Consider the following 22,919-nt stretch of genomic DNA (forward strand, 5'->3'; position numbering starts at 1 on the left):
ATTTTTTTTAATGCTGTAGCGTGTAAAGAAGAGATTGTCAGTATATCAGTGTATCCTTTTTAAAAAATTCCTTTGAAGTCTTAATAAAGATCATGTTTAATGAACTTTCCTACATCAATAGTATCAGAATTTCCTGTTGTTTTGCCAGTGGGCTTCAAATAAGTGCAGGAGCATACTACACATATGAAAGGGAAGAGTAAATACTGGAGAAGAGCTAAGGAAATCTTGGAAGATTGCCCTACTAGGTAGTAAAACCTTTAATGTTAAAATTATAAAACAGTATGGTGTTAATACCAGGTATAAAAACAGGCAGATAGAATAGTGAAACAATAAAACCTAGATACAGGACCATTCATTGTATACTTAAAAATTTAGTATATGATAAAATAATATAGATTGTTTGGAAAGGTATGAAATATTAAAAATTAGTGAGTGGCTACTCATGTTTTAAAAAGATACCAAAGTAAATTTCAGGGGGATAAAAGAACCCATCAGTAAAAGTGTAAGACAAATAGCAAATCTGATAAAAAGAAATGCTTATGTAAACAAGGTGGGGTTTTTTCACCCATCAAATTAATAGATAATGTGTGTTCAATCTCATTCAATAAATGTTTTGAGTGCACAGCATGGGAATTCCCATCAGGAGCCCTAACAATGTACTTACTCTTTGACTCAGCAATTCTACTTTTAGGAACTTATATTTTAAAAAATCATGTGTATATACTAAGGATATTCATCAAGATATTTATAATAGCAAGAAAACTGAAGATAAAATTTTAAATAACCAATAATATAAAATAACAATATGGTATTTATACATTGAGATATTCTGCAGATACTTTAAGTTCTAAGGCAAATCCTGATGAAATTTTTACTAAAATACATTACATTTTTAGATTATTTTGTGGAGAGCTATCATCTTTACCACAGTGAGTCTTTGTGTCCATGAATGTAGACTATAATTATGTAAGACTTTATATTCTTCCATTTTCATCTAGCGTCTTACCTATCTTATCTATTCCTACTTAAAATTTTTATTACTTTTTATAATAAAGTGGCATATTTTTTGAACTTTCACTTCCTAGTTATTAGTTGCTGGTATGTGGGAAGAGAGTTTTTCATATTCTTACTGAATTTTTAAAATATTTCATCTGTATATAGTCACATTGCTTGCAGATGATGGCTTTTCTTCCTTCTTTTCTAATCCTAATATCTGTTACTACTTTTCTTACATTTTTTGCACTGTCTCAAACATCAATATACAGTGTTGCATAGAGGTAATAATAGTGTGCATCTTTGTTAATTACATTTAAGGTAGCTAAGGTTTTTACCATGTTGTCTTAGAGGTTGTTGGTAGATATCCTTTATGAAGAGTTATCCTAGCTAATAAAGAGGGAATATGCTAATTGACCCTCACACCATCACAAAGATGGCGGTGCCCACAGCCAATAAGGAGGGAATATGCTAATTGATTGCCATGCCCTCAAGGATGGCGGCGCCCACAGCCACAGGGCAGCAGGCGCGTGGCAAGGCCGGGCCCACCCCCAGGCAGGCCCAGCTGCTCTGCGCGCCTGCTTCTGGAGTCCCCCAGTTCCCTCAGCCCCCCAGCCACCCAGGGCCAGCACGAGGCACAGGCAAGCCTCAGCAGCCGCCCAGGGCTGCCCGAGGCGCAGGTAACCAGAGCCCACCAAGGCTTGCGCTGCCAGCAGTGGCAGCAGCAGAGGTGTGACAGGGCATCGCCTTCCCCTGACCACCGGGTCGCCTCCTGCCCCTGAGGGCTCCCGGATTGAGAGGGGGCAGGCCGGGCTGAGGGACCCCCCCTCTAGTTTTTAATAATGATGAATTAAATTTTATTGAATGCTTTTCTGCATGTATTATTTTTACTCTCTTAATCAGTTAATGTGGTAAATTACTTGAGAATATCTATTAAATTGCCCTTTAATTTCTTATACTGTTTTTGTGTGGTTTTGGTATGGTTATACCAGTTTCATAAAATAAGTTTCAGACTTTTTCCTTTTTTCTGCTCTCTAGAACTTGTATAAAATGGAGGTTGTTTGTTCCTTGAAATTTAATAATATTTACTTATAAAACTGCCTAATATTTAGGGCTTTGAAGATAGGTGTTTTTTTAAGTACTAATTCAATTTCTTTAGTGATAATAGGTCCATGCAGGTTTCCTGTTTTTTCCAGTTGGTTGTCCTAAGTTATATTTTCCAAGAAACTGTTATTTTATCAGGTTTCCCATTTCTTGGTTCAATTTATTAGTAATATTATTCATTTTATTCTCAAGATTTTTTTCCTGTCTTTTATTTTATTTATTCTAATATATTTTTATTGATTTCAGAGAGGAAGGGAGAAGGAGAGAGAGAGAAACATCAGTGACAAGAGAGAATCATTGATTAGCTGCTTCCTGTATGCCCCACACTGGGGATCTAGTTCACAACTTGGGCATGTGCCCATGACCTCCTGGTTCATAATGATGCTCAACCACTGAGCCACGATGGCTGGGCTATTCTCAAGATCTTTTTGAAATATAATGTACATATAATAAAATGCACAACTCACTCTTGAGTCTTTCTAAATAGCATCTATTCCAAAAAATTACTTCTTTAAAAAATGTTTTTACTGATTCTTTTTTTTTTTTTTTTTTAGAAAGAAAGGAAGGGAGCGGGATAGAGAAATAGAAACATCTTTGATCAGCTGCCTTCTGCACGCCCCCTACTGGGGACCTAGCCCACAGCTCCAGCATGTGCCCTGACTGGGAATTGAACCAGTAACCTCTTGGTTCACTTGGGTCAATGCTCAACCTTTGAGCCACACCAGCTGGGCCAAAAACATTTTTCTTAATCACTGTAGAGATTATTTTGCCTGTTTTTGAAGTTTATATTAAAAAAATCATATGTTATATACTCTTTTTTTAAATATATTTTATTGATTTTTTACAGAGAGGAAGGGAGAGGGATAGAGAGTTAGAAAAATCGATGAGAGAGAAACATCGATCAGCTGCCTCCTGCACACCCCGCACTGGGGATGCGCCCGCAACCAAGGTACATGCCCTTGACCAGAATCGAACCTGGGACCCTTCAGTCTGCAGGCCGATGCTCTCTCCACTGAGCCAAACCGGCCAGGGCGTTATATACTCTTTTGTCCAGCATGTTTCACTCAACATTGTATGTCATGCATGTTGCATATAAAAGTAGTTCATAGGCATTGCTTATTAGCATTCCATTGTATGGCTGCCACAATGTATCTATCTACAGTATTGTTCATAGACATTTGTATCTATGTCATTTAGATCCATGAGTATGCATTTCTGTTGTGTTGTAGTGAGTAGTAGTATTGCTGGGTTGTATTGTACATGTTGTTTGGCTTTAGTAGGTAATACTCGTTTCCAGAGTACATGTACCGTTTTCCCAATAAGCACTGTGTCAGAATTCCAGTTGCTTTCCAGTTGCTTCATATCCTCACTAACTTTTGGTATTGTCAGGTTATTTTTTGATCATTTAAGTGTAGATATACTGAAATCTTATTTTTGCTTTAATTTGCATGTCCCTGATGACTAATGATATTGAGTACTTTGAGTTCTTTGAAATAATGAATATGTCTTTTATTGATATATTACAAATACTTTTCACATTTAAAAAAATATTTGCTTTAATCCTCACCCAAGGACATGTTTTATTCATTTTAGAGAGAGAAAAAGGCAGAGGGAGAGGAAGAGAGAGAAACATTGATGTGAGAAACATCCATCAGTTGCCTCCCATATGTACCCCGACCAGGAATCAAACCCACACCGTGGGTATGTGCCCTGACCAGGAATCAAACCCTTAATCCTTCAGTGCACAGGATGATGCTCTAGCCAACTGAGCCACACCAACCAGGGCCCAATACTTTTCACATTTTGAGACTTGATTTTTCCCCCCACTTTTATAGTAGTGTTTTTTGATGAGCAGCATTTGTTAATTTTAATGAGTCTGACTTATCAGTCTTTTATGTGTGTATGTGCCCTGTTTAAAGAAACATTTAAAAATTAGGAATTTGTTGTTTGGGCCCTAGTTAAGTCTAATCAAGACAAAAATCTTTGAAGATGAGGCCTAGATAGAAGTCTATAGTTTTAAAAAGCACTAGGATGTAGCTTGAGTAAAGATTTCACTAGTTCAATTTATGAAATTCAGTCTTAAGAGCTTTGATAGTAACTACCCAGCCTCTCTGTGCTGCCTTGTTTCCTGTTCCTCCTCTGTATGTACTAGTATATCCTGACTCCAACCTAATGCAATGACTTGCTATTATTACTGTCTTGTCTTTACCTTATAATCCTGCTTTTACTATTTTCTCAGATAGTATAAAATGTATTTCCTTTAAGACTTTCAAGTCTTGCTTTATTTCCCCCGCCCCCGCCACCGTTCTTGCTCAAGCTCAAAGAAACATCTTTCTCAAAATTATCTTAGAAATAATTTATATATACCTCTACTATATTTAGAATATGTTGCCTTAATTTATTCATACTTTTATATGTATCTTCTTTTTCCACCAGATGGTAAATTCCTTGAGGGGTGAGGACTATAATTTATCTATCTTTAGAATGATTACTTGCTCAATAAGCATTTTTGACAGAGAACTAAAGAAGCAATTTCTCTTTACCAACATTTCTCATTTTTTTTACTGCTGAATTTTTCCAACAAAAATCTTTTGATTTTGTAGAGTAAAATGAAAAAGATGAAGGAAAAATACAAGGACCAAGATGAAGAAGACCGTGAACTCATCATGAAGTTGCTGGGGGTGAGTAATATCTAAAATGTTTTCCTCCTTTGCTGTTCAAGGGCATCCAGACCCTTGCCTATTATACATGATGGACACTCAATACACTTTTGTTAAAATAGTGACAATATTGAAAATACTGACATTAACTTCTTTCCTCTATGAATTGAAGTCTGCAGGTTCAAATAAAGAAGAAAAGGGGAAGAAGGGGAAGAAAGGGAAAATGAAGGATGAACCAGTGAAGAAACAGCCCCAGAAACCTAGAGGTGGACTACCGGTCTCTGACAGCATAAAGATAGAAACGCCATCCTTCGAGGTTATAACTCATGAGTTACAAGACTTGGCTGTAGATGATCCACATGACGACAAGGTAAGGTTACCATACAAATGTGGGCATTTGCTTCTTATTTAGGGTGACCAATCATTCTAGGGTTCTCAGGACATGGGACTTAACAGTGCTAAAACCAGGACAAGTAATAACCCTATCCTTGATGGAAAGTCACCCTAGAAATAAACCTGTAAGACTAAAATTCCAGTACATAAACATATAAAAATCGTGGTGTTCATAGTTGATAAAGTTTATCACAAGTCTTTAAAAATAATCAGTTTTCTGGAACAGGCTTTATTTGATTCTGGTGGGAACTCACTAAATAATTGGGACTGTTGTTGAGTAGAAAATAAATTTGCACTTTTCGGGGTTTTTGTACAGGAATAGATGCTATGTTATCTTACGTAATGTTGTGAGTGGCTACAATTAAAAGTGCCAAATGCCCTTATTTCAAAACCAGTGAGAAGTTACCATTTTTTCCAGTTAAGATGGTTGCATGGTTATTCTATCAAATGAGTACAAGGCTAGCCCTAAGTATATCTTCTTACTTGAATACATACATCTTCTTAAAATTCTGAGCAGAGGACTTAAATTTGTAAAAATTTATTCAGCCTGTATTTTCATTTATAGCAGTGAAAGCTTTGGTTTTAACTGTGTGTTCCATGAGTGCAGGTAATGCTCATGGAGATTCTAAATGTGTTGCTATTTTCCCCTGTTGTTTAGTAATATTAAAATTCATTTCAGTCCTCAAATGTTTACGGTTCTCATACTTGTAATTCTGTAAACCTTAGACTTACAAGTATTCATTAAAGGTGTTAATTTTGAATGTTCTTTCATGGACATGTTATATCCAGGTAGGTTTTTAATGTAAGCAAAAATTAAGCTTATCTTACTGTGTAGAAATTTATCCTAAAACTGTTGAACAGAGACTAAAGTATAAAAGTTCTGTTTATCAAAATTCTGTTTTCTTTTTCCTTGGCAAATGCATCAAGCTTAGTTATTTGTCATTTTTATTTTTATTTTTTATTTACAAATTTTTTATTGATTTTTAGAGATAAAGGTAGGGAGGGGGAGGGGGGAGAGAGAGTCATCATTGTGAGAGAGTAACATCGATTGGCTGCCTCCTGCACGCCCTGTACTAGGGATTGCGTCTGAAACTTGGGTATGTGCCCTGACCGGGAATTGAACCAGCAACCCTTTGGTGCACAGGATAATGCCCAACCGAGCCACATTGGCCAGGGCTATTTGTCACTTAAATTGTCCTTACAACATTCACCGCTTCAGCATATACTCTATGGCAGATTTTCAACTGGTGTGCCACAAGAATTTTTAAAACCTGTAATACCTGACTATTTAGTCAGGAGCACTGATCTCTTTTCCCTTAGATTAAAAAAAAAAAAAAAAAAGACAACAGCCAACACAATAGCTGTCCAATGTGAATAAATCAAAATTATACTTATTTTATTGGTCAGATCAGCAATATATATATATATTTTTGATGTGCCACAGAACCTTAGTAATTAACTTTATGTGTGCCATGATATGGAAAAGGCTGAAAATTGCTGCTCTATGGGAAAGTCCTTTTTTCAAACCTCAAAGAACAATCCTTTTTCTCTTTGACTGGCATTGCTTTTTGAATTATTAGACACAAATTAATTCAGTTAGAATCTTTGGAAATGGAAGAACACAAAAATTAGATGTGGCAGTCTTGTTAAATCACTATTTCTTTCTCGTAGTTTTTAATGGTGTGGTATTTTGATTTAAGTTATAGCTGACTTTTAAAATTTTATATTTGGAGCAGGAAGAGCAAGATCTGGATCAACAGGGAAACGAGGTATGATTTTGTCGGGATCCCTATCACAACACTCTGACTGCACGTCAGCTCCCAGAATGTTTGACACAATTAAAACTGAAAAGGCTACGACAAGGCTCTAGTCAGACACTCGGGGTTTGAATCCCAACTTTGCTGCATATAATTGCAAACTTGGAAACATCATTCTTTGTGCCTGTTCTGTCATCTGAAGAACGGGGATGATAGTTGTCCCTACTAGGAGAGAGCTGTTTTGAGAACTAAGGTAACATGTAAAACATTTAGAAGAGCTCATGGCACGTAGTACCAAGCATTTTGTCTCTAAATTTACTCATGTTAAAAAAATATGGGCAGTCTTATAGGCAGCACCAAACGGGAAACTCTGAGCCCTAAGAATTCTCCTTAGGAAAAGGGAAGAGAAGGTCCAGCCCTGAAATGCCCCACTTCAGCACTGTGAACATTCGGCGGTGGACAGTACTGCTGTAGCTGTCCCATCCTTGGTCTTCACCCACTAGATGTCAGTAGTGCTCTGTTCCCGTCTCCTCCCCCTCCCACATCCCCCCCACACACACACCTCTCCCCCATTTGTGACCACCAAAATGTCTCCAGACAGTTTCCAGTGTGTTCTGGGAGCAAAACCCCCTCGTTGAGAACCACTGGTCTAGCCAAAGTATAGGTCCCATTTCCATGCAATGGGTTTAAATCTATTTGTGGTCATTGTCATGTTTCATTTTAATCCATAGTAGTTTTCCACAACTCAAGTAACACCCAGCAAGTTTTTTTCTCCCTTTCTCTTAAATGGATAATGAGTGCCGTTTTGAAAATCATTGTTCTCATTTCTCATTATGCTAGGAAAAATGATAAGTAGTCAAGAATATATATTTAAACACCAGTTGAATATATTTTTAAACACATCTTCAGAGCTATAAAGCAGAGTTTATGACTATCAATCAGAAAAGGATAAAAATACATTGAGATACTATTTTGACAAGTTTTAGAATTTTTCTTTTTTAGAACTGATGTGAATTACTTTAATTGTTTGTTTTCCCTTTTTAGGAAAATCTGTTTGACTCTTTGACGGGGCAGCCACATCCTGAAGATGTACTCTTGTTTGCCATTCCAATGTGTGCCCCTTATACCACCATGACCAACTATAAGTAAGTCATCACCATTTACCTAAAGCAGCTGTCGCAACAGTGATTTATAAGTTGTTTGTAATATCTGTTTATTAACATATACAATTCCTCTTTAAAGATTCAAAGTGAAACTTACTCCTGGAATTCAGAAAAAGGGAAAAGGTATTTAAAACTTTTTTGAACTGTCATTTTAAATATTTCTTGACTGAACAGAACTAGATTCTTCTAATTCCTACTTACAGCTGCAAAAACAGCCTTGCATAGTTTCATGCATTCCAAAGAAGCAACAGCAAGAGAAAAAGACTTATTCCGCAGTGTCAAGGTAAGGTATTCCTCCTGAACTTTGTGAAGATTGCACAACATTCTGAAAATGTCAGCAGTTACTTGCTGTTTTTTTGTTCTTAATTTATTTAGTAGATGCAAGTTGCAGCTACTGTTTTGGTAGAAAATGCTTCCTAGAAGCAGTATCAAATAAGTAGAATCACTTCACATAAAAATTTTAGAAGTGTCTTTCTTTTGATAGCACAGGATACATAAACTGTCATAAAAAGAAATATGATTGACCATACAGAATGTGAAAATATTCAGCAATTCTCTTTTTTTAGGACACGGATTTATCAAGAAACATTCCTGGCAAAGTGAAAGTGTCTGCACCCAATCTTCTGAATATAAAGAGGAAATAGCTGAAATGACATCCTAAAATATATAAGAAGAGCCACTTTTATAGTCTTTTGGAAGTTCAAAGATGAAAAACTATGTAATAAGACTTCAGCTTTTAAAAATGAACTAAACATTACCTTGCTATATTCGCCAAAAGGACTTATTTTATTCCACTTTTATAGAGAGGAGACACTGTCTATGATAGGATTTCCAAAATATTTGTGGACAGTTAAATGCTAATTGTATACATCTGTAGTTATTCTAAATTTTCTCAAAATTTGTGAGGTTAATTATTCATTTCATGTTGTAAAGAAATTGAATAGTGAAATGGCTCACTTAGACTATTGACTTGGTAGCCTACTATATTTAATGTCTAATATATCTATCACTCACAGGCCAATCACAAGTTGTTGGTTTGTTTTTTTTCTGGTGGTGGTGGTTGTTGGGAGCAGTTAAACATTTAGAATTGATTCTTGAAAACCCTAAATATTGAAGGAGTAAGTTTCCTTCTGTCTTATACTTGTCAAAATGTATAATAGACCAGATTTAAAATATAAATAATTCCCATGACTAAGCTTAAGAAATAACACCTTGAAGAAATTGGTGTTGAACATTTCCATGCATTTATACACCCTCACTTTTCACCTTCTTTCTTGTAATCTCATTCAGTTCTGTACCATTTTATTTTCCACCTCTAGTAAGTATCAGTAGCATGTTACTGAGTACCTTAACCTATAATGTCAGAAATGCACTTTTAGGGTTACCAGGAAAGACTACAGATCCAGCTTTCTTCTGTTTCCTAGCTGAATGGAGAGTAAGGTCACACCTTATTTCCATTCTTTTATGAGCTACAAAACTGCTACTTTTTAAATGATCAGATAACAGCTACTTATAGTCAACATGACCACTTCCCCCAGACCTTATACCAAAGCATTTAAGGTCAAAGTACTAAACAGCTGTCCTTCCAGAATTTATTTACCAGTTTTCAGTCCTATTGAGAGTATTTTTCCATTTGAAATTGGTGTTTAAAAAAACTTTATAATTATGTAGCCTCATATTGTTAATACAACAAAATAGAGTATTCTTGCCATTAAAAAACATCTAAATTAATTTTTGAAAATAACTTCAACTTGGGGGTGGTGTAAGTGTACAGATGATGTGTTGTGGAATTGTGCACCTGAAACCTGTATAATATTGTTAACTAGTGACAACCCAATACAATCTCAATAAAAGGAGGGGAAATAACTTCACCATTTTAAGTGGTAAGAATGTTTCTACCGATAGATATCTTGAAGTTATCAAATATGAAATATAACTACCATTCCTTGGGGTAAAGCCCAAGTATTTTCCTTTGTTTTAACAGAAGACATTTTTACCGGTGTTAAATACATTTATTGTAAACTTTAGACACAAAAATAGGTTCTTTAGGCCATTCACATGCACATTAAAACCAAAAAGCTGCAAAACTACACAATGCATATAACTATACAAATGATGCCACTCTGATGTTCACAGAATTGCTGTCCATGCAAGGTGTTCAGAGGCATGATCTATGAAACCTAAGACCCAGAAGTGTTGTTACTACCAAACCTCTGATGAACACTGTGAAGTAAGTGTTTTGGAAGGCAGTTCCACGAGTTGGCTAACATTTCTTTAAAGCAAATGACTGCTTCTAAGCTTAGCCTGAAAGAACAAGGAAAGAGAAAAATAATTTCACTTTGCTGTTTATAAATACCCTCACTTGAGCTATTAAAATAAAAAGAAAGAAACCATTTTCTTTAAAGGTTTTCATAGGAACTGGTTAGTTGGATCCATGAAAGGTTTTAAATTATCCATAAACCTAGTTTTTCAAGAGCACTATTTTAAAGTGTTAAGAAACACAATTTTAAATACTCTAAAGTTCCAAGTAAAAAGCTACTTACCTTACAAGAGATTTTGGTTGAACTGAAAATATGAGTACTTCATTACTGTGTGCCTGAAAAATAGAAGAAAACATTAAAAAGCAAATACTTCACAAATAAGTTTCAGCAATATTATGAAGTCTGCTTTAACATAAGATAGTATACTTACAGCTCTGTGATGGACAAGAAGGTTGTTGGCACACCCACCAAAAACAATTACTTCTCCTTCATCACTGGCACAAGCTGTATGCCATAATCTGCATTCAAAACAAAAGCGTGAGTTGGCAGTCACCCAAAACACCAAGTTGATCATTTATACTACAGAACAGACTGATGAAATAAAGACCAGAGATCTTTAGTTCAGACCAAATCATCATGGTGTGAGAAGCAATTACCTGAAAGAAAAGTAGCCAACGCTAGAAAAACCAATGTTTTATTTGGATGTCAGCATTTCCTCTGGTCCAGACCGCCTATGCAGTGAGGGGTTTGAACCGACACTGTTCTCTAGATCTCTGTTAGCAGTACAGATCTGGGGGAGATGTGCGGTATGTGGCCTCTTCCGCTTTCCATAGGCAGGGCCAACTGGCCTTACACAAAACATCTGAGGGATGCTGAGCCTGCCTCAGGAAACAAAGCATCTGCAGGCCTGGTGATTCTATGGAAAGAATATTGTGCCAAATGGAGTCTTAGTGGCCTGACTATACTGAGGTTAGAGGCTTAGGAAAAATGCAGGTTGACATATCTTAATGTGCTTTGAACACCTAGTTTGACTATCATTTCCTTTCCAGTCTTTGTACAGTTCGAGGTTAACAACAAAAATAACTGGGTGTTTTATAGGCTCTTTTTTCAATGGCTTGACTTCTTACCCTTTGTTATGAAGTGCTATTGAAAATCTAACGGAAAGTTCTTGATTTCTTTCCCCCATATACATTAATTAAGGTTTTGAAATTCTCTCCTTTCCAGTTCCCTTTTCTTTTTTCTTCTTTTTAACCTTTTGCACTCAGATGTCGAGTGTGACTCGACAGGTTAGCATTAGAATAAAGGACTCGAGAAAAAAGCAAGCGAGTGCAAAGGGTTAATAGTAGCCTAGATGCAGTTCAGTTCACTTAGGTAAAGAACTTGATTATAAATGTTAACTATATCATTAATTTTATGATAAAGGAAAAAGTAAAAATCAAAATCCAGTCCTGTTTTTCAGAGATGATGGAAAAGAAAGCATCTGATACTAGGATGAGTTGGGGTTTTTTTTTTTTTTCTTTCAAAAGGCTTATGTTAAACCTTAGTGAATGCTAGGGTATTTATCATTCTGTCCTGTACACCTCTGTGGACCTCATTAATTTAGTTATAAGAATTACCTTTTTTTAAAAGATATATTTTTATTGATTTCAGAGAGGAAGAGAGAGAAACATCATTGATGAGAGAGAACCATCGATTGACTGCCTCCTGCATGCCCCACACTGGGGACTGATCCTGCAAGAGAATTACCTTTTTAAATAGTTCATACCTTGGTTTGTCAGTGTAGGGGTGATTAAACTGTAGCCATTCATTTTTACTGATACAGTAAGTCCAGGCATCACCTGATGGAAACAAAACAAAACAAAACCAAAAAAAACTATGAAGTATGTTCTACCAATGTGATATTGATATTTAAAGGACACAACTTTAGCAAGAAAGGTTATCAATCATATTGTGAGTAGATAAGAGAAAGTATATTTCCTTTTATCCTCTGCAATTAACCAAGTAAGCCCTTATATATTAGAGTCCTTCAGCAAGGCTTTTTAAGTATCCCAGGGCATTTCTTTACAGAATGGATGTATGTCTTAGTATGAAAACAATTAATTGGATTATGATATAGGGTCAAAATTAATAGTAAACCTTCCAACCAACCCTATAGCTCTAATACATCCAAATAGACTAATTTTTCCCAACTAAGTATATATGATAAATGAATGATAATGATTTATCATATTTTCTTTTAAAGAAGGAAGTTGAGGTGGTTTTAAATATGATTTTTTAAATTGATTTCAGAGAGAGGAAGGGAGAGGGAAAGGGAGAGAGAGATAGAAATATCAATTCCTCCTGCATGCCCTCTACTGGGGATTGAGCCCACAACCCGGGCATGTGACCTGACTGGGAATCAAACCGTGACCTTCTTGTTCATGGGTCGACGCTCAACCACTGAGACACACCAGCTGGGCTCATTTTTTTTTTTTTTTTATTGATTTCAGAGAGGAAGGGAGAGAGAGAGAAACATCAATGATGAGAATCATTGATTGGCTGCCTCCTGCACGCCCCCTACTGGGCCTCTAACAACCCGGGCATGTGCTCTTGACCAGAATCGAACCTAGGACCCTTCAATCCACAGGCCCTATCCACTGAGCCAAACTGGCTAGGGCTGGGCTCATATTTTTAAACGACTTACTTAGTGGCTGTTTATCAGTGGTAAATCCTCCAAAGAGAAAGAGATGATCTGAAGAAACTGGTGTCAGTGAGTGCCAAGATCGGCCAACTGGACACATGCCTTGTGGAATTCTGAAAATAGTAGCCAAGTTATAATACAGACTTCTAAAAGTAAAGAAATATTGAAGTTTTCTTTTAAAATGTATATGGGATTAAAGAAAAAAGAGACTTTAAATTTAAAAAGGCTTTTTGGTATTAACTTCATGCTTTAGAATGAACTATTTTCTTTGACGGTCAACCTTAGACCTTTTATTTTCACCAAACATTGAGCACATACTATATGCCAGGCACAATGTTAATGGGAACTGGAAATACAGAAAACCTAAGCAAGTACATTTTATACTAACAACAGAGAAAAGGGAAAAAGCCATTGAAATTGTTTGAATAACTTTTCTAAATAATTATCTAACATGATACCTACAATTCATTCCACTCCCATGTATCCAGATTAAGATAGTGAAGATCATTCATTCTAGCATCCTAAAAAAGGATAATTAAATAGTTACCATTTTGAATGATTCAAAGCAAGTCATTGAAACTGTTTCTATACTCACCCGGTATCTGCCTCCAAACACAAAGCCCTTATTCCCAACTGCTGCACAGGCATGGGCGGCGCGAGGTGAAGGTGCTTTGCCCTATTAGTTATAAGAGCAATTTAATAAGTAAGTGAACGTTTTATAAATACCAGTCTTCAGAACACGAATATACTCCTATAATAATGGCTAATATGTCTCAGGTGCTATGTTAAGTGCTTTGTAGTATTAAGTCACTTAACCCTCATATGTTCTACAGTGACAACGGTTTGGGCTGAGGATACCTGAATGACAAACCACTTTCCACGTAAGAATATGCAGACTCTTGAGCTTTCAAGCTGAAGTATAGACTGCTAGTCAATAGCAGTACTAAAGCAGACTAGTAAAACTGGGAATTTTAATTTTATATTTTTGAGGTGTATTACTAAATGGGCTAGTTAATAAACAGAATGCTTGTTTTATTTTTATCTAAAAGCTAGCACATTATATGACATCTTTATCAGAGGAGAAAGAAACTGATATTTGAGGAACTTAAATTCCAAGATAGTGCTAGGTCATTTATTAAAACAGTAGCACTCAGTATCTATTAGATAATAGATGCTGGGTTGGTCTACACATTCATTAAACTTTTCTGAGTTTTAGAGTGCTTGAAGAATTATGAAAGCTATGGCCCTTCTCCAGAAAACAAGAAAAATGAACTATCAATATTAACACCACCTCCCAACTTCCCTTCTCTAAATAGTCATGCTTTAATAACCCATTATTCTTCAGTAACTCACAGTAGTTATAGGCTGACTCCAGATAAATGTTTCAGTGTCTAAAATATGTACATGATCATTCCATCCTCTTGGGTGACTTGAATTCTACAGAAAATAGTTATTTTACAATTACTTTACAAAGAGTGTTTGCAAAATTATATAGCCTTGGTCTGATTTATTAATTATTAACAAAATGAACAAAACTACTACCAAACAAAATGTATTATTTCAACATACTAAGTAGGCCATATGCAAATATGAAACTTCACTTACCCAAAAAGATGTTTCATCAAATTCAAAAGTTCCCAATACTTTATCTTCAGGTAAATATCCATACCCTCCAAAAAATATTAACCTATTATATTAAAACAAAAACTTAAGACATTAAAATTCAGATATGCAAGTCAGTATACTAGAGATTTTTCTTCTTTGTTACATGAGTTGCAAAGGCACAGTTGAGTATATGAAAATACTCATAATAATGGCTATATGTCTCAGTGCTATGTTAAGTGCTTTGATGTATTAATTCACTTAATCCTCATTCATTCTACAGTTACAAAGGTTATTAGCTAAAGATACTTGAAGGCAAACCACTTTCCACATAAAACCCCAAATCTGAAGTGCTGCTGCTAACTCACCTGTTTTTATATACCCAGACACCAAGTTTATCCTTTGACGATGGAGGAATTCCTTGGCAATCAATTCTTTCCCACTGTAACACTCTCTCTGTAGACCTTAAATCCAGCATGTAGAACTGTCAAAAGCAATGGTTTCGGTTAGATTTGGTTATGTGAAAGAAATTCAACCTTGGTATTTAATTTTGCTGTGGTTTATAATAAGAATGTCATCTAATTTAATACTACATACGTGTCTACAAACTGTTCTTGAGTCCAGAATATAAGTTGCCTAAGTCACTAAGCATCCTGTTTAGTTCAGCCAATTTTTTTTTCCACAGCCATACTTTTTTGGTGAAGGAATAGAAGTATATTGGTTTACATTCTGTGCTTTAGATAGGCACTTAGAGTTTACTGATCTAATTTATGGGTATCAGGATGGTATTATAAAAAAAAAATCAGACTCAGCAATTGCACTCCAAATTCAACTTAAACATGTCTTATGTGCCTACTTAACTCTAGGAGCTAAGGACAAATCTTAAAAGATTAAGCATCTTTAAGGGTTCACATCCAGGTGCTTGAGTAAATCTGACACACACACACACACATATCTATGTTTTTATTTTATTTATTTTTTACTTATGACTCCCAAGCCACTTGATATATTAGTGACTACAATTTCTCTGAAAGCCACAGCTCTCTTTCCCAAGCTTCCTCATGTTGTGCAAAACTATTTTTCTCCTTGGCCCTAAAAAGTACAAGGTTCAACTACAGCCTATAGCTGTGCTTCAGAACCCTTTCTTTAAACAAAATCTTTAAGTAAAAGCCTAAAATATAAAAACAAAAATGGTGCTACTCTTGTGAAAATGGCAGCGGAGGGGTGGTCTGGAGCCACCTAATACCATCCTGCTCCTCTCAGGCGCCCTGGAATCCCTAGGGGCCGTCTGACACCGCCTCAGCCATGTGCTCCGTCTGCAGTGGGCCAGTTGGCACTTCCACGAACAACATATTTGTATACACTTCCGCATCGTGGTACCTGTATCTTGGCTCCCCCGTGGAACTGTATTAGTCAATTCAAGCATCACCTTCCTACCACACACAATGTCAAGGAGTCTTTTTCAGATTCAAAAATATCTACTGAACTACAATAGCCAGGCTCTGTGTGTCTCTGTGCCATATGCTACTGAAATCATTCACCTGTTACATGTGTCCCTTCTAGAATGAGCTCCAGGAGACACAGACTCATTCATCTCAGTCTCCAATGTCTAACCAAGTGCTCAGCGTAGAAGGTGCCCACGAAGTTGCCAAATAAATGAATTTATGAGTCTACCTAGATCATATGCACCTTTCGGATTGATTTCATCTGTCTACTGGCCTGAGAGAACAACTGATCATCTTTTTCCTATTTGGGTAAAACATGAACAAAGTCTGAATGACAGTATCTCATGGGGCCAGATCATAGAAATGTTAGTATATACAATTTTGTCAGTGTTAATTTATCCTTATGGCTTTCTGAGTGGTGGCCTGTTAATTTTTACCCTGCCCCCCATGATTACCTCGTTTTCATCTAATTTACTGTTATTCATCTAACACTCCAGGTTGCTAAAAGAACAAGTAGCTGCAAAGAACACAAAGAAAAACAACATAGGAAGTTACTGCACACAAGTTACCAACCAAGTTGATTTTATAAAAGGCCTAGATAAATACAAACTGGTAGACAAAATACTGAAATGCACATTCATACCATAATCAAGTACACGTATTTTTTAACTGAGACAGGAATAACTATGAGCTAACCATAGAAGTATAAGTTGTCTAAAAAAAGAAAAAAACTGCCTTGAACCGTAACCCTTAGAAACACTAACCTTATTCGTGTTGCCTCGCGAATGGTGTCCTCCAAACAAGTACAGCGCCCTGTCTACACACACAGCACAGCTTCCCGACATGGAAGGAGGAACATCACCTTCAGCGTTCATTTTTTTCCTGAGGGGAAAGCCATGTAAATAAGCCTCCCAAAAGGGAAATGCAAAAATATTTTTATTTTTCTTCTACTTCTATTCCCACAATAAAGGGGGGAAAATAAAATGAACGGGTTGACTAGGTCATGTCTGGGGTCTCATCTAGCTGTAAAATCAATTCAAAGAAAGAGCTCTTTCCTCTCCACTCCAGGGGCGTGGCCAGCTGGTCTGGTCCTGCACAGAGGCCGAGTGAGAGCTCCTAAAAGCTCCAGTGTCACATTGCTCTAGGAGCACACCATTTTAGGTTTTTTAAACTAAACTGTTGGCTTTTTATTTACATGGCCATAAATGGCTGTTTTGTTTTTGTTCTTGAGTGGGCCAGGCAAACAACATCCCAGTCCTGAGAGATGAACTCAGTAGGTGTGTTTATTCGGTCACTGTCAGCCATTCGATGAGTCCGATTCAGACTGGATGTAACGCTCCAGACACTTCCGTAGTCCTTACTACAGGCCAGGCCCTGCTCCCAGTGCTCTGCATACTCTGACACATTCTGAATCTGAAAATGGAGCTGAATCAAAACTAATTAAGAAATAGAAGATTCAGAATATTAATAGGTCACTCAAGGTCTTCTCACAATATCACTTTATAATAAGGTTTTACGTTTTAATAGGCTTATTTTTTTAAATTATGGGGCTGATTTATTATTTTTAACTATTCATTTATTTTTTATTCCTCACATGATATTTTTCCATTGACTTTTTAGAGAGCAGGAAAGACAGAAATATCGATGTGAGAGAAACAAACCGATTGGCTGCCTCCTGCATGAGCCCACCAGGCCCCGGGGCAGGAGGAGTCTGCAACGGAGGTACATGCCCTTGACCGGAATTGAACCTGGGACCCTTGAGTCCCCAGGCTGAGGCTGTATCCCTGAGCCAAACCGGCTAGGGCTATGGGGCTGATTTTTAAAAATATGTAGAATTCCATATTACAGGGATACTATTACATATTTCCAATTATCTAGAAAAAGATTGGCAAACAGCTCAGAAAACACTGATTAACTATGTACAGAAGAATCCTAACATGCTTCGTTTAACTGTTAAATCAAGTGGGAGTACTATTCCAGTTCTGAGATCTGTAATATGTAATATATGTAAAGCACAAAGTTCTCACAATGCAAATCGAGGGGGAAGACTACTTCATAAATCCTCAAACACGACTAACCCAGCCTTTTGAGAATCAACATTAATCCTGCCACAGACACTCCTGAGTCCCACTGTCAGGAGACTAGCAAAAGACCCTTTCAGCATACCCCTGAGGAAGGCAAATTTAAGTTAGTTTTGTTTTTTAAACAAAACATACTATTTCATGGAGATTTTAATGTTAGAACTCATTAAAATACCATCTTTATTTCTAGTACATACAATCTATAATTTTTTGCATTCAAGATGCCACATAACAAAAGACATAATCTTGAAAAATACATATTTGGAACTTTTGTTATATTTCCATTCCAGGATCTGAAGCCTCTACCTTTATTTTAATAATACTATGATACTTTATAGAGCCCTGAATAGAAATTTCTCCAAGGATCATAAAAATATCTAGTAATTACTGATATTTCTGAAGAGACACTAAAGAGTAAGCTTAGCAGGTAGGCCAAACTAGCACAACTTTTTCAGAACATACAGCTTAGCATCTTTAACTAAAATGTTTTTATTCATTAGAATGGGCTTTACAGAGTTTCTTTTTGTTTGCAACATTATTTGAATGTTTTAGTCCTCTTATAAATCCAATTACCATCTTCCAGTCTCCATGTTGTAGATCCATAGTTCTTCTCTAGGCAGATAAAAGTCATATAATCCTCTGACTTGGTTAGTCTAAGAACCAAAAAGAGAAAATTGAAAATATAAAAAATAATTGGTATTCTAAAGAGGCACTATTGTATGTTTTTTCATATCCATCTTATTTGAGATACTGAGAATTATGGAAAATTAAATAGGTCCAACAAACCCATCAAATGCACAGTCCTCCCTACCCCATGCTACATACTCAAAGTAATGCTTATTATAGACAGCTCTCATTTCCAATTTCTGATAGAGCAGTTATCATGGGATAGGTGCAGTGGTGCAGGAAGTGAAGAGATCACCAGGAATCTCCAAGGCCACTTGATCCTGAACAGACCATGCACCAAATGTCAGCTGCATGGCTTCAGGAGAGAGGATCCCTGTGCAGTGGTCAGCAGACTAAAGACAAGTCTACCTTTAACCCTTCACCCACACTGGCACGTGATGTGTAGTTTTCTAGCCATTGTTTCCTTTAACCCATTCATTCTCTACCAAAATGCGGAGAGGGTAGCACTGCAAATATGCAAATATTAAGTCTTTATGCAATATTTTAAGTTCCTTGTTCTGCTCCATTTCCTTCAGGTAATAATTTTTAACAGACTGTGTGTACCACATGCTCTTAGAGCTAGATGAGTGCTACCCATGGATTGCTTTATTTAACACTCACAACCACCCTTAAAAGTAGTTGATATTTCAAGAAAACAGGTTTTTTAGAGAGGCGATTTGCTGAAGGTACTTGGCAAGTAATAGTAGAACCAGGATTTCAGCCTTCTTTCCCTGAATTTGCAACTTCAACTGCTATCTGACCTCTCCAGCCTTTGAGCCTCGCTGGCCACTTTCTGAACATTGTCAACATACAGTCAACAATTGCAGTTCACTGAGAATGGGTGTCAGAGTCCAATAAGCTTGAGTATTATACCGGAATAGAGCACCGGCCATGGGAACTTTTTGCTTTTCACTCCACCACTCGCAAAGGGAAAGGCCAGAAGACAGGAGGCTGACCCTGAGTCGATGAGCCTGGCCTAGAGGGGAACTGACGACTGTGTGAGAAGCTGGGGTTTACTGCCTTCAAAACAATCTCCAAGAGCTTCGTGTGCCTACGCTCAGGGTTCTGGCCAATATGTGGATAGCCTGTTTTTAACCACCCACCTAGTTCACTGCTATGCCTCAACCCTGCCTCAGCCCTCAGCATCCACTACCTCAAAAAGAGCATCAGAAATATTCCATCCTGACCACCCCACACCTCCCCACGCCCAAAGAAAGTCCCATTCCCTCAATGCTGGTTTTTACTGACAGAATTTTAAATAAAGTAGTTTAGACTGAAACATGATTGACCAACAGGTTTACTTTTCTCCTTGGGAGTTACATTTCAATAAGAGTCACCACATACCTACCCCCTTCCTCTTAACCAGTACCCTCTAAACACCTACTCATCAGAGGCGGAGGAAAACACAAATTAGATTGGCAATATATATATATATATATATATATACTTTTGTTGTTAAACTACACGAAATAATCAGGACTGATACAGCACTTTATCACATCTATCCTTTGAGTCATCTCAAAAGCTGTCAACTATGATCAGATCAATTACCATGAACTGAAATTTACTGCCGGAGTCACAAAACAAGTCATCAAAGGAACAGATGTACTGGACTAGATTTCAAACAAATGGAGGAGGGAGATCATTTTTTCCCCAATATGTTTTCACTGATTTTAGAGAGAGGAAGGGAGAGAACTATCCATGAGAGAGAGACATGGGTTGGTTGTCTCCCATACGCACCCAACCCGGTAGCGAACCTGAAGCCGGGGCTTGGGCCCTGACCTGGAATGGAACCAGCCACCTTCCAGCGCAGCAGAGGCTCCAACCGGGCCCCACGCGCCAGGCCGGACCGAAGGGGCTGGAAGAATGCCTCGGGGGGTGCATCAGGGCCCACCGAGCAGACACACAATTCTAGAATGCGGAGCCTTACAGGGAAGTTCTACAGAGCAGAGGGGAGGACTGTGGGCAGGCGACCCGGGCAGAGGCGGAGGAAAAATGCAACTGGCAACAAATTACACTGTTTATCATTCGGATCCAGGAGCTGTGGATACTGCTGGTTACTGCTGGGGCGTTTCCATTCATTTTCTCACTAGAGGTGGTTTTTTTCTGAGAAACCCCAGCCCTGTCCCAGCGGGAACCAGCCCAACAAGCTCGGACAGAGGGAAGGCCGTCCGCTCCGGTGTGGCGGCCCGGGGCGGGCGGGAGCGGGAGCAGCCAGGGCTCCGGCGGCCGCAGGACTCGGGGGGCTGCCCACGCCCAGCCACCCGCCGGCGGGCCCCGACCTCGGCTCCGCACGCCCCAGCTCTTACACCCCAACTTTTAAGTAAAAACACGGCTCGGCGCCCGGCGCGCCCTCGCCCCATAACGCCCCGAGGTCCAACAGCCCGGCCGCCGCGAGCAGCGGGGAGGGCGGGCGGGTGACAGCGGCCGGGCGCCGCGGGGCCGCCGGGGCTCGAGCGGAGGTCCCACTCGCGGGGGAACAAAACCAAGCGGGCGGGGCCCGGGCCAGGCGCGACGGGGGCGCGGAGCCGACCGGCACTGACCTTGTAGCCGCCCCAGACGAACATGTGGCGCCCGTCGCCCACGGCGACGTGGCCGCTGCGCTCGGCGGGGCCGGCGAGCTCCGCGGCCTCGCAGCTCTCGTGGGCCGGCCCCGGCGAGTCGTCCGCCCGCGGGTCGTCGTTGCCATCAGCCATCTTGCGGCTGCACTTCGGTTCACGAACCCCCCACGGCGGCGAGCGGGCAGCAGACAAAGGAAACGGAGACCGAAAGGCGCCGCGGCGGACGGGCCAGCGCCGAGGCCGCCCCTCGCCGCCCGCCTCCCGCCTCCGTCCGGCCGGCCCCTCGGAGGACGGCCCCTCGGAGCGGGGTCGCGGGCGGGGCGGCGGGGAGGGGCGCGCCCGGGGCCGGGGCCGCCTCCAGCCGTGCGCCCCGCCCCGCCTCCGAGCCCGGCCGACGCCGCGGCCGGAACCGCCCGTTTCGCCGAGGCCGCCGCCGGGCTCGGGCAGCGCGGCCCACGCTCCGCGCCCCCGGCGCCCGGCCGCCGCCGCCGAGCTCGCTCCCCGCCCGGCGGGCCCCGCGCCGCGCCCCGGACTTCCGCGCGCCCAGCGCCTCCCCGGCGGGCGCCGCCGGCTGCGCTCACCCCGGCCCGTCCCTCCGCGGCCCGTCCCTCCGCGGAAATGCCCCGAGGTGCGCGGCTGCCCGGCGGGACCTGCCGCCGGTGCGCTGTCTCCGCGCTGCACGGGGACCCGGCCCGCTGCCCTGGGGACACGGGGACACGCGCCTCCCCGCTCCGTGCCCCACGCCACCAAGCTCTTCTGGTTCAACAGAGACCTTTTAAAAATTACACATATATACACACATGTATACACACACACACACACACATACACACATATATACATACATACACACATACATACACACATACATATATACACACACATGCACACACATACACACATGCACACACATGCACACACATGCACACATACACACATGCACACATGCACACACATACACACATGCACACACATACACACATACACACATACACACATACACACATACACACATACACACATACACACATACACACACATACACACATACACACACATACACACACATACACACATACACACACATACACACACATACACACATACACACACATACACACACATACACACACATACACACATACACACACATACACACACATACACACACACACACACACACACACATATACACATACATACACACATACATACACACATACATATACACATATACATATATATTTATTTCAGAGAGGGAGAGAGAAACATCGATGATGAGAATCATTGATCGGCTGTCTCCTGCACGCCCCACACGGGATGGAGCCCGAAACCCGGCCTGCGCCCTGACCGGAATGGAACCCGGGACCCTCAGGTCCACAGGCCCAAGCTCTATCCACTGAGCCAACTGGCTAGGGCTTCAGCAGAGATCTTGATTTGGTTTGAAAAATCACTGGAAAAGCGTTTCAAAACCCACCACTGCCCAGCCATTCAGGCGAATCATGATCACACACACTGACACGGTTTTCTCTTACATTTCAATTAGGTCAAGAG

At 39.6% G+C, this 22,919-nt stretch overlaps 2 protein-coding genes across 9 annotated transcripts in view; one reads left to right on the forward strand and one right to left on the reverse strand.

Moving 5' to 3' along the window:
- NEMF (nuclear export mediator factor) overlaps positions 1-9,953 on the forward strand; it is a 73,733-nt gene extending 63,780 nt beyond the window's left edge. For 2 of the 7 annotated variants that reach the window (XM_054725309.1, XM_054725317.1), the window contains exons 27-33: positions 4,701-4,778; positions 4,930-5,127; positions 6,884-6,919; positions 7,952-8,052; positions 8,150-8,193; positions 8,274-8,353; positions 8,637-9,953. In XM_054725309.1, the coding sequence (XP_054581284.1) occupies positions 4,701-4,778; positions 4,930-5,127; positions 6,884-6,919; positions 7,952-8,052; positions 8,150-8,193; positions 8,274-8,353; positions 8,637-8,714 (615 nt within the window). In that variant the 3' untranslated portion in view covers positions 8,715-9,953. The remainder of the gene's footprint in view (positions 1-4,700; positions 4,779-4,929; positions 5,128-6,883; positions 6,920-7,951; positions 8,053-8,149; positions 8,194-8,273; positions 8,354-8,636) is intronic. The other 5 variants (XM_054725327.1, XM_054725325.1, XM_054725313.1 and 2 more) reach the window with 4 other exon arrangements.
- Positions 9,954-10,060: 107 nt separating this feature from the next.
- KLHDC2 (kelch domain containing 2) lies at positions 10,061-21,834 on the reverse strand. Of its 2 annotated transcripts, XM_008151356.3 has the most exons (13): positions 21,349-21,713; positions 18,713-18,792; positions 16,823-16,940; positions 14,982-15,097; positions 14,617-14,698; positions 14,365-14,448; positions 13,607-13,687; positions 13,474-13,532; positions 13,015-13,124; positions 12,097-12,169; positions 10,762-10,849; positions 10,614-10,666; positions 10,061-10,374 (listed from the first exon to the last, which is right to left on the reverse strand). In XM_008151356.3, exons 1-13 carry the CDS (start codon positions 21,499-21,501, stop codon positions 10,251-10,253), a joined length of 1,221 nt encoding a protein of 406 aa, XP_008149578.1. In that variant the 5' UTR covers positions 21,502-21,713; the 3' UTR covers positions 10,061-10,250. The 2 variants fall into 2 exon arrangements, 1 of the variants encoding a protein (XP_008149578.1); XR_008557967.1 differs by lacking the exons at positions 10,061-10,374; positions 10,614-10,666 and adding an exon at positions 10,988-11,247 and having other exon boundaries at positions 10,789-10,849; positions 21,349-21,834.
- Between the last annotated feature and the right edge of the window lie 1,085 nt (positions 21,835-22,919).

The sequence above is a fragment of the Eptesicus fuscus genome, chromosome 2 (assembly GCF_027574615.1).
Source record: "Eptesicus fuscus isolate TK198812 chromosome 2, DD_ASM_mEF_20220401, whole genome shotgun sequence".
Taxonomy (NCBI): Eukaryota; Metazoa; Chordata; class Mammalia; order Chiroptera; family Vespertilionidae; genus Eptesicus; species Eptesicus fuscus.

Coding starts and splice junctions, on each gene's coding strand:
- KLHDC2 (XM_008151356.3), bottom strand. CDS start 21,501: ATGGCTGATGGCAACGACGACCCGCGGGCGGACGACTCGCCGGGGCCG. Junction 18,793..21,348: donor TCGTCTGGGGCGGCTACAAG/GTCAGTGCCGGT, acceptor TTTGGTTCTTAG/ACTAACCAAGTCAGAGGATT. Junction 14,449..14,616: donor TTGATGAAACATCTTTTTGG/GTAAGTGAAGTT, acceptor TATTTTCTGTAG/AATTCAAGTCACCCAAGAGG.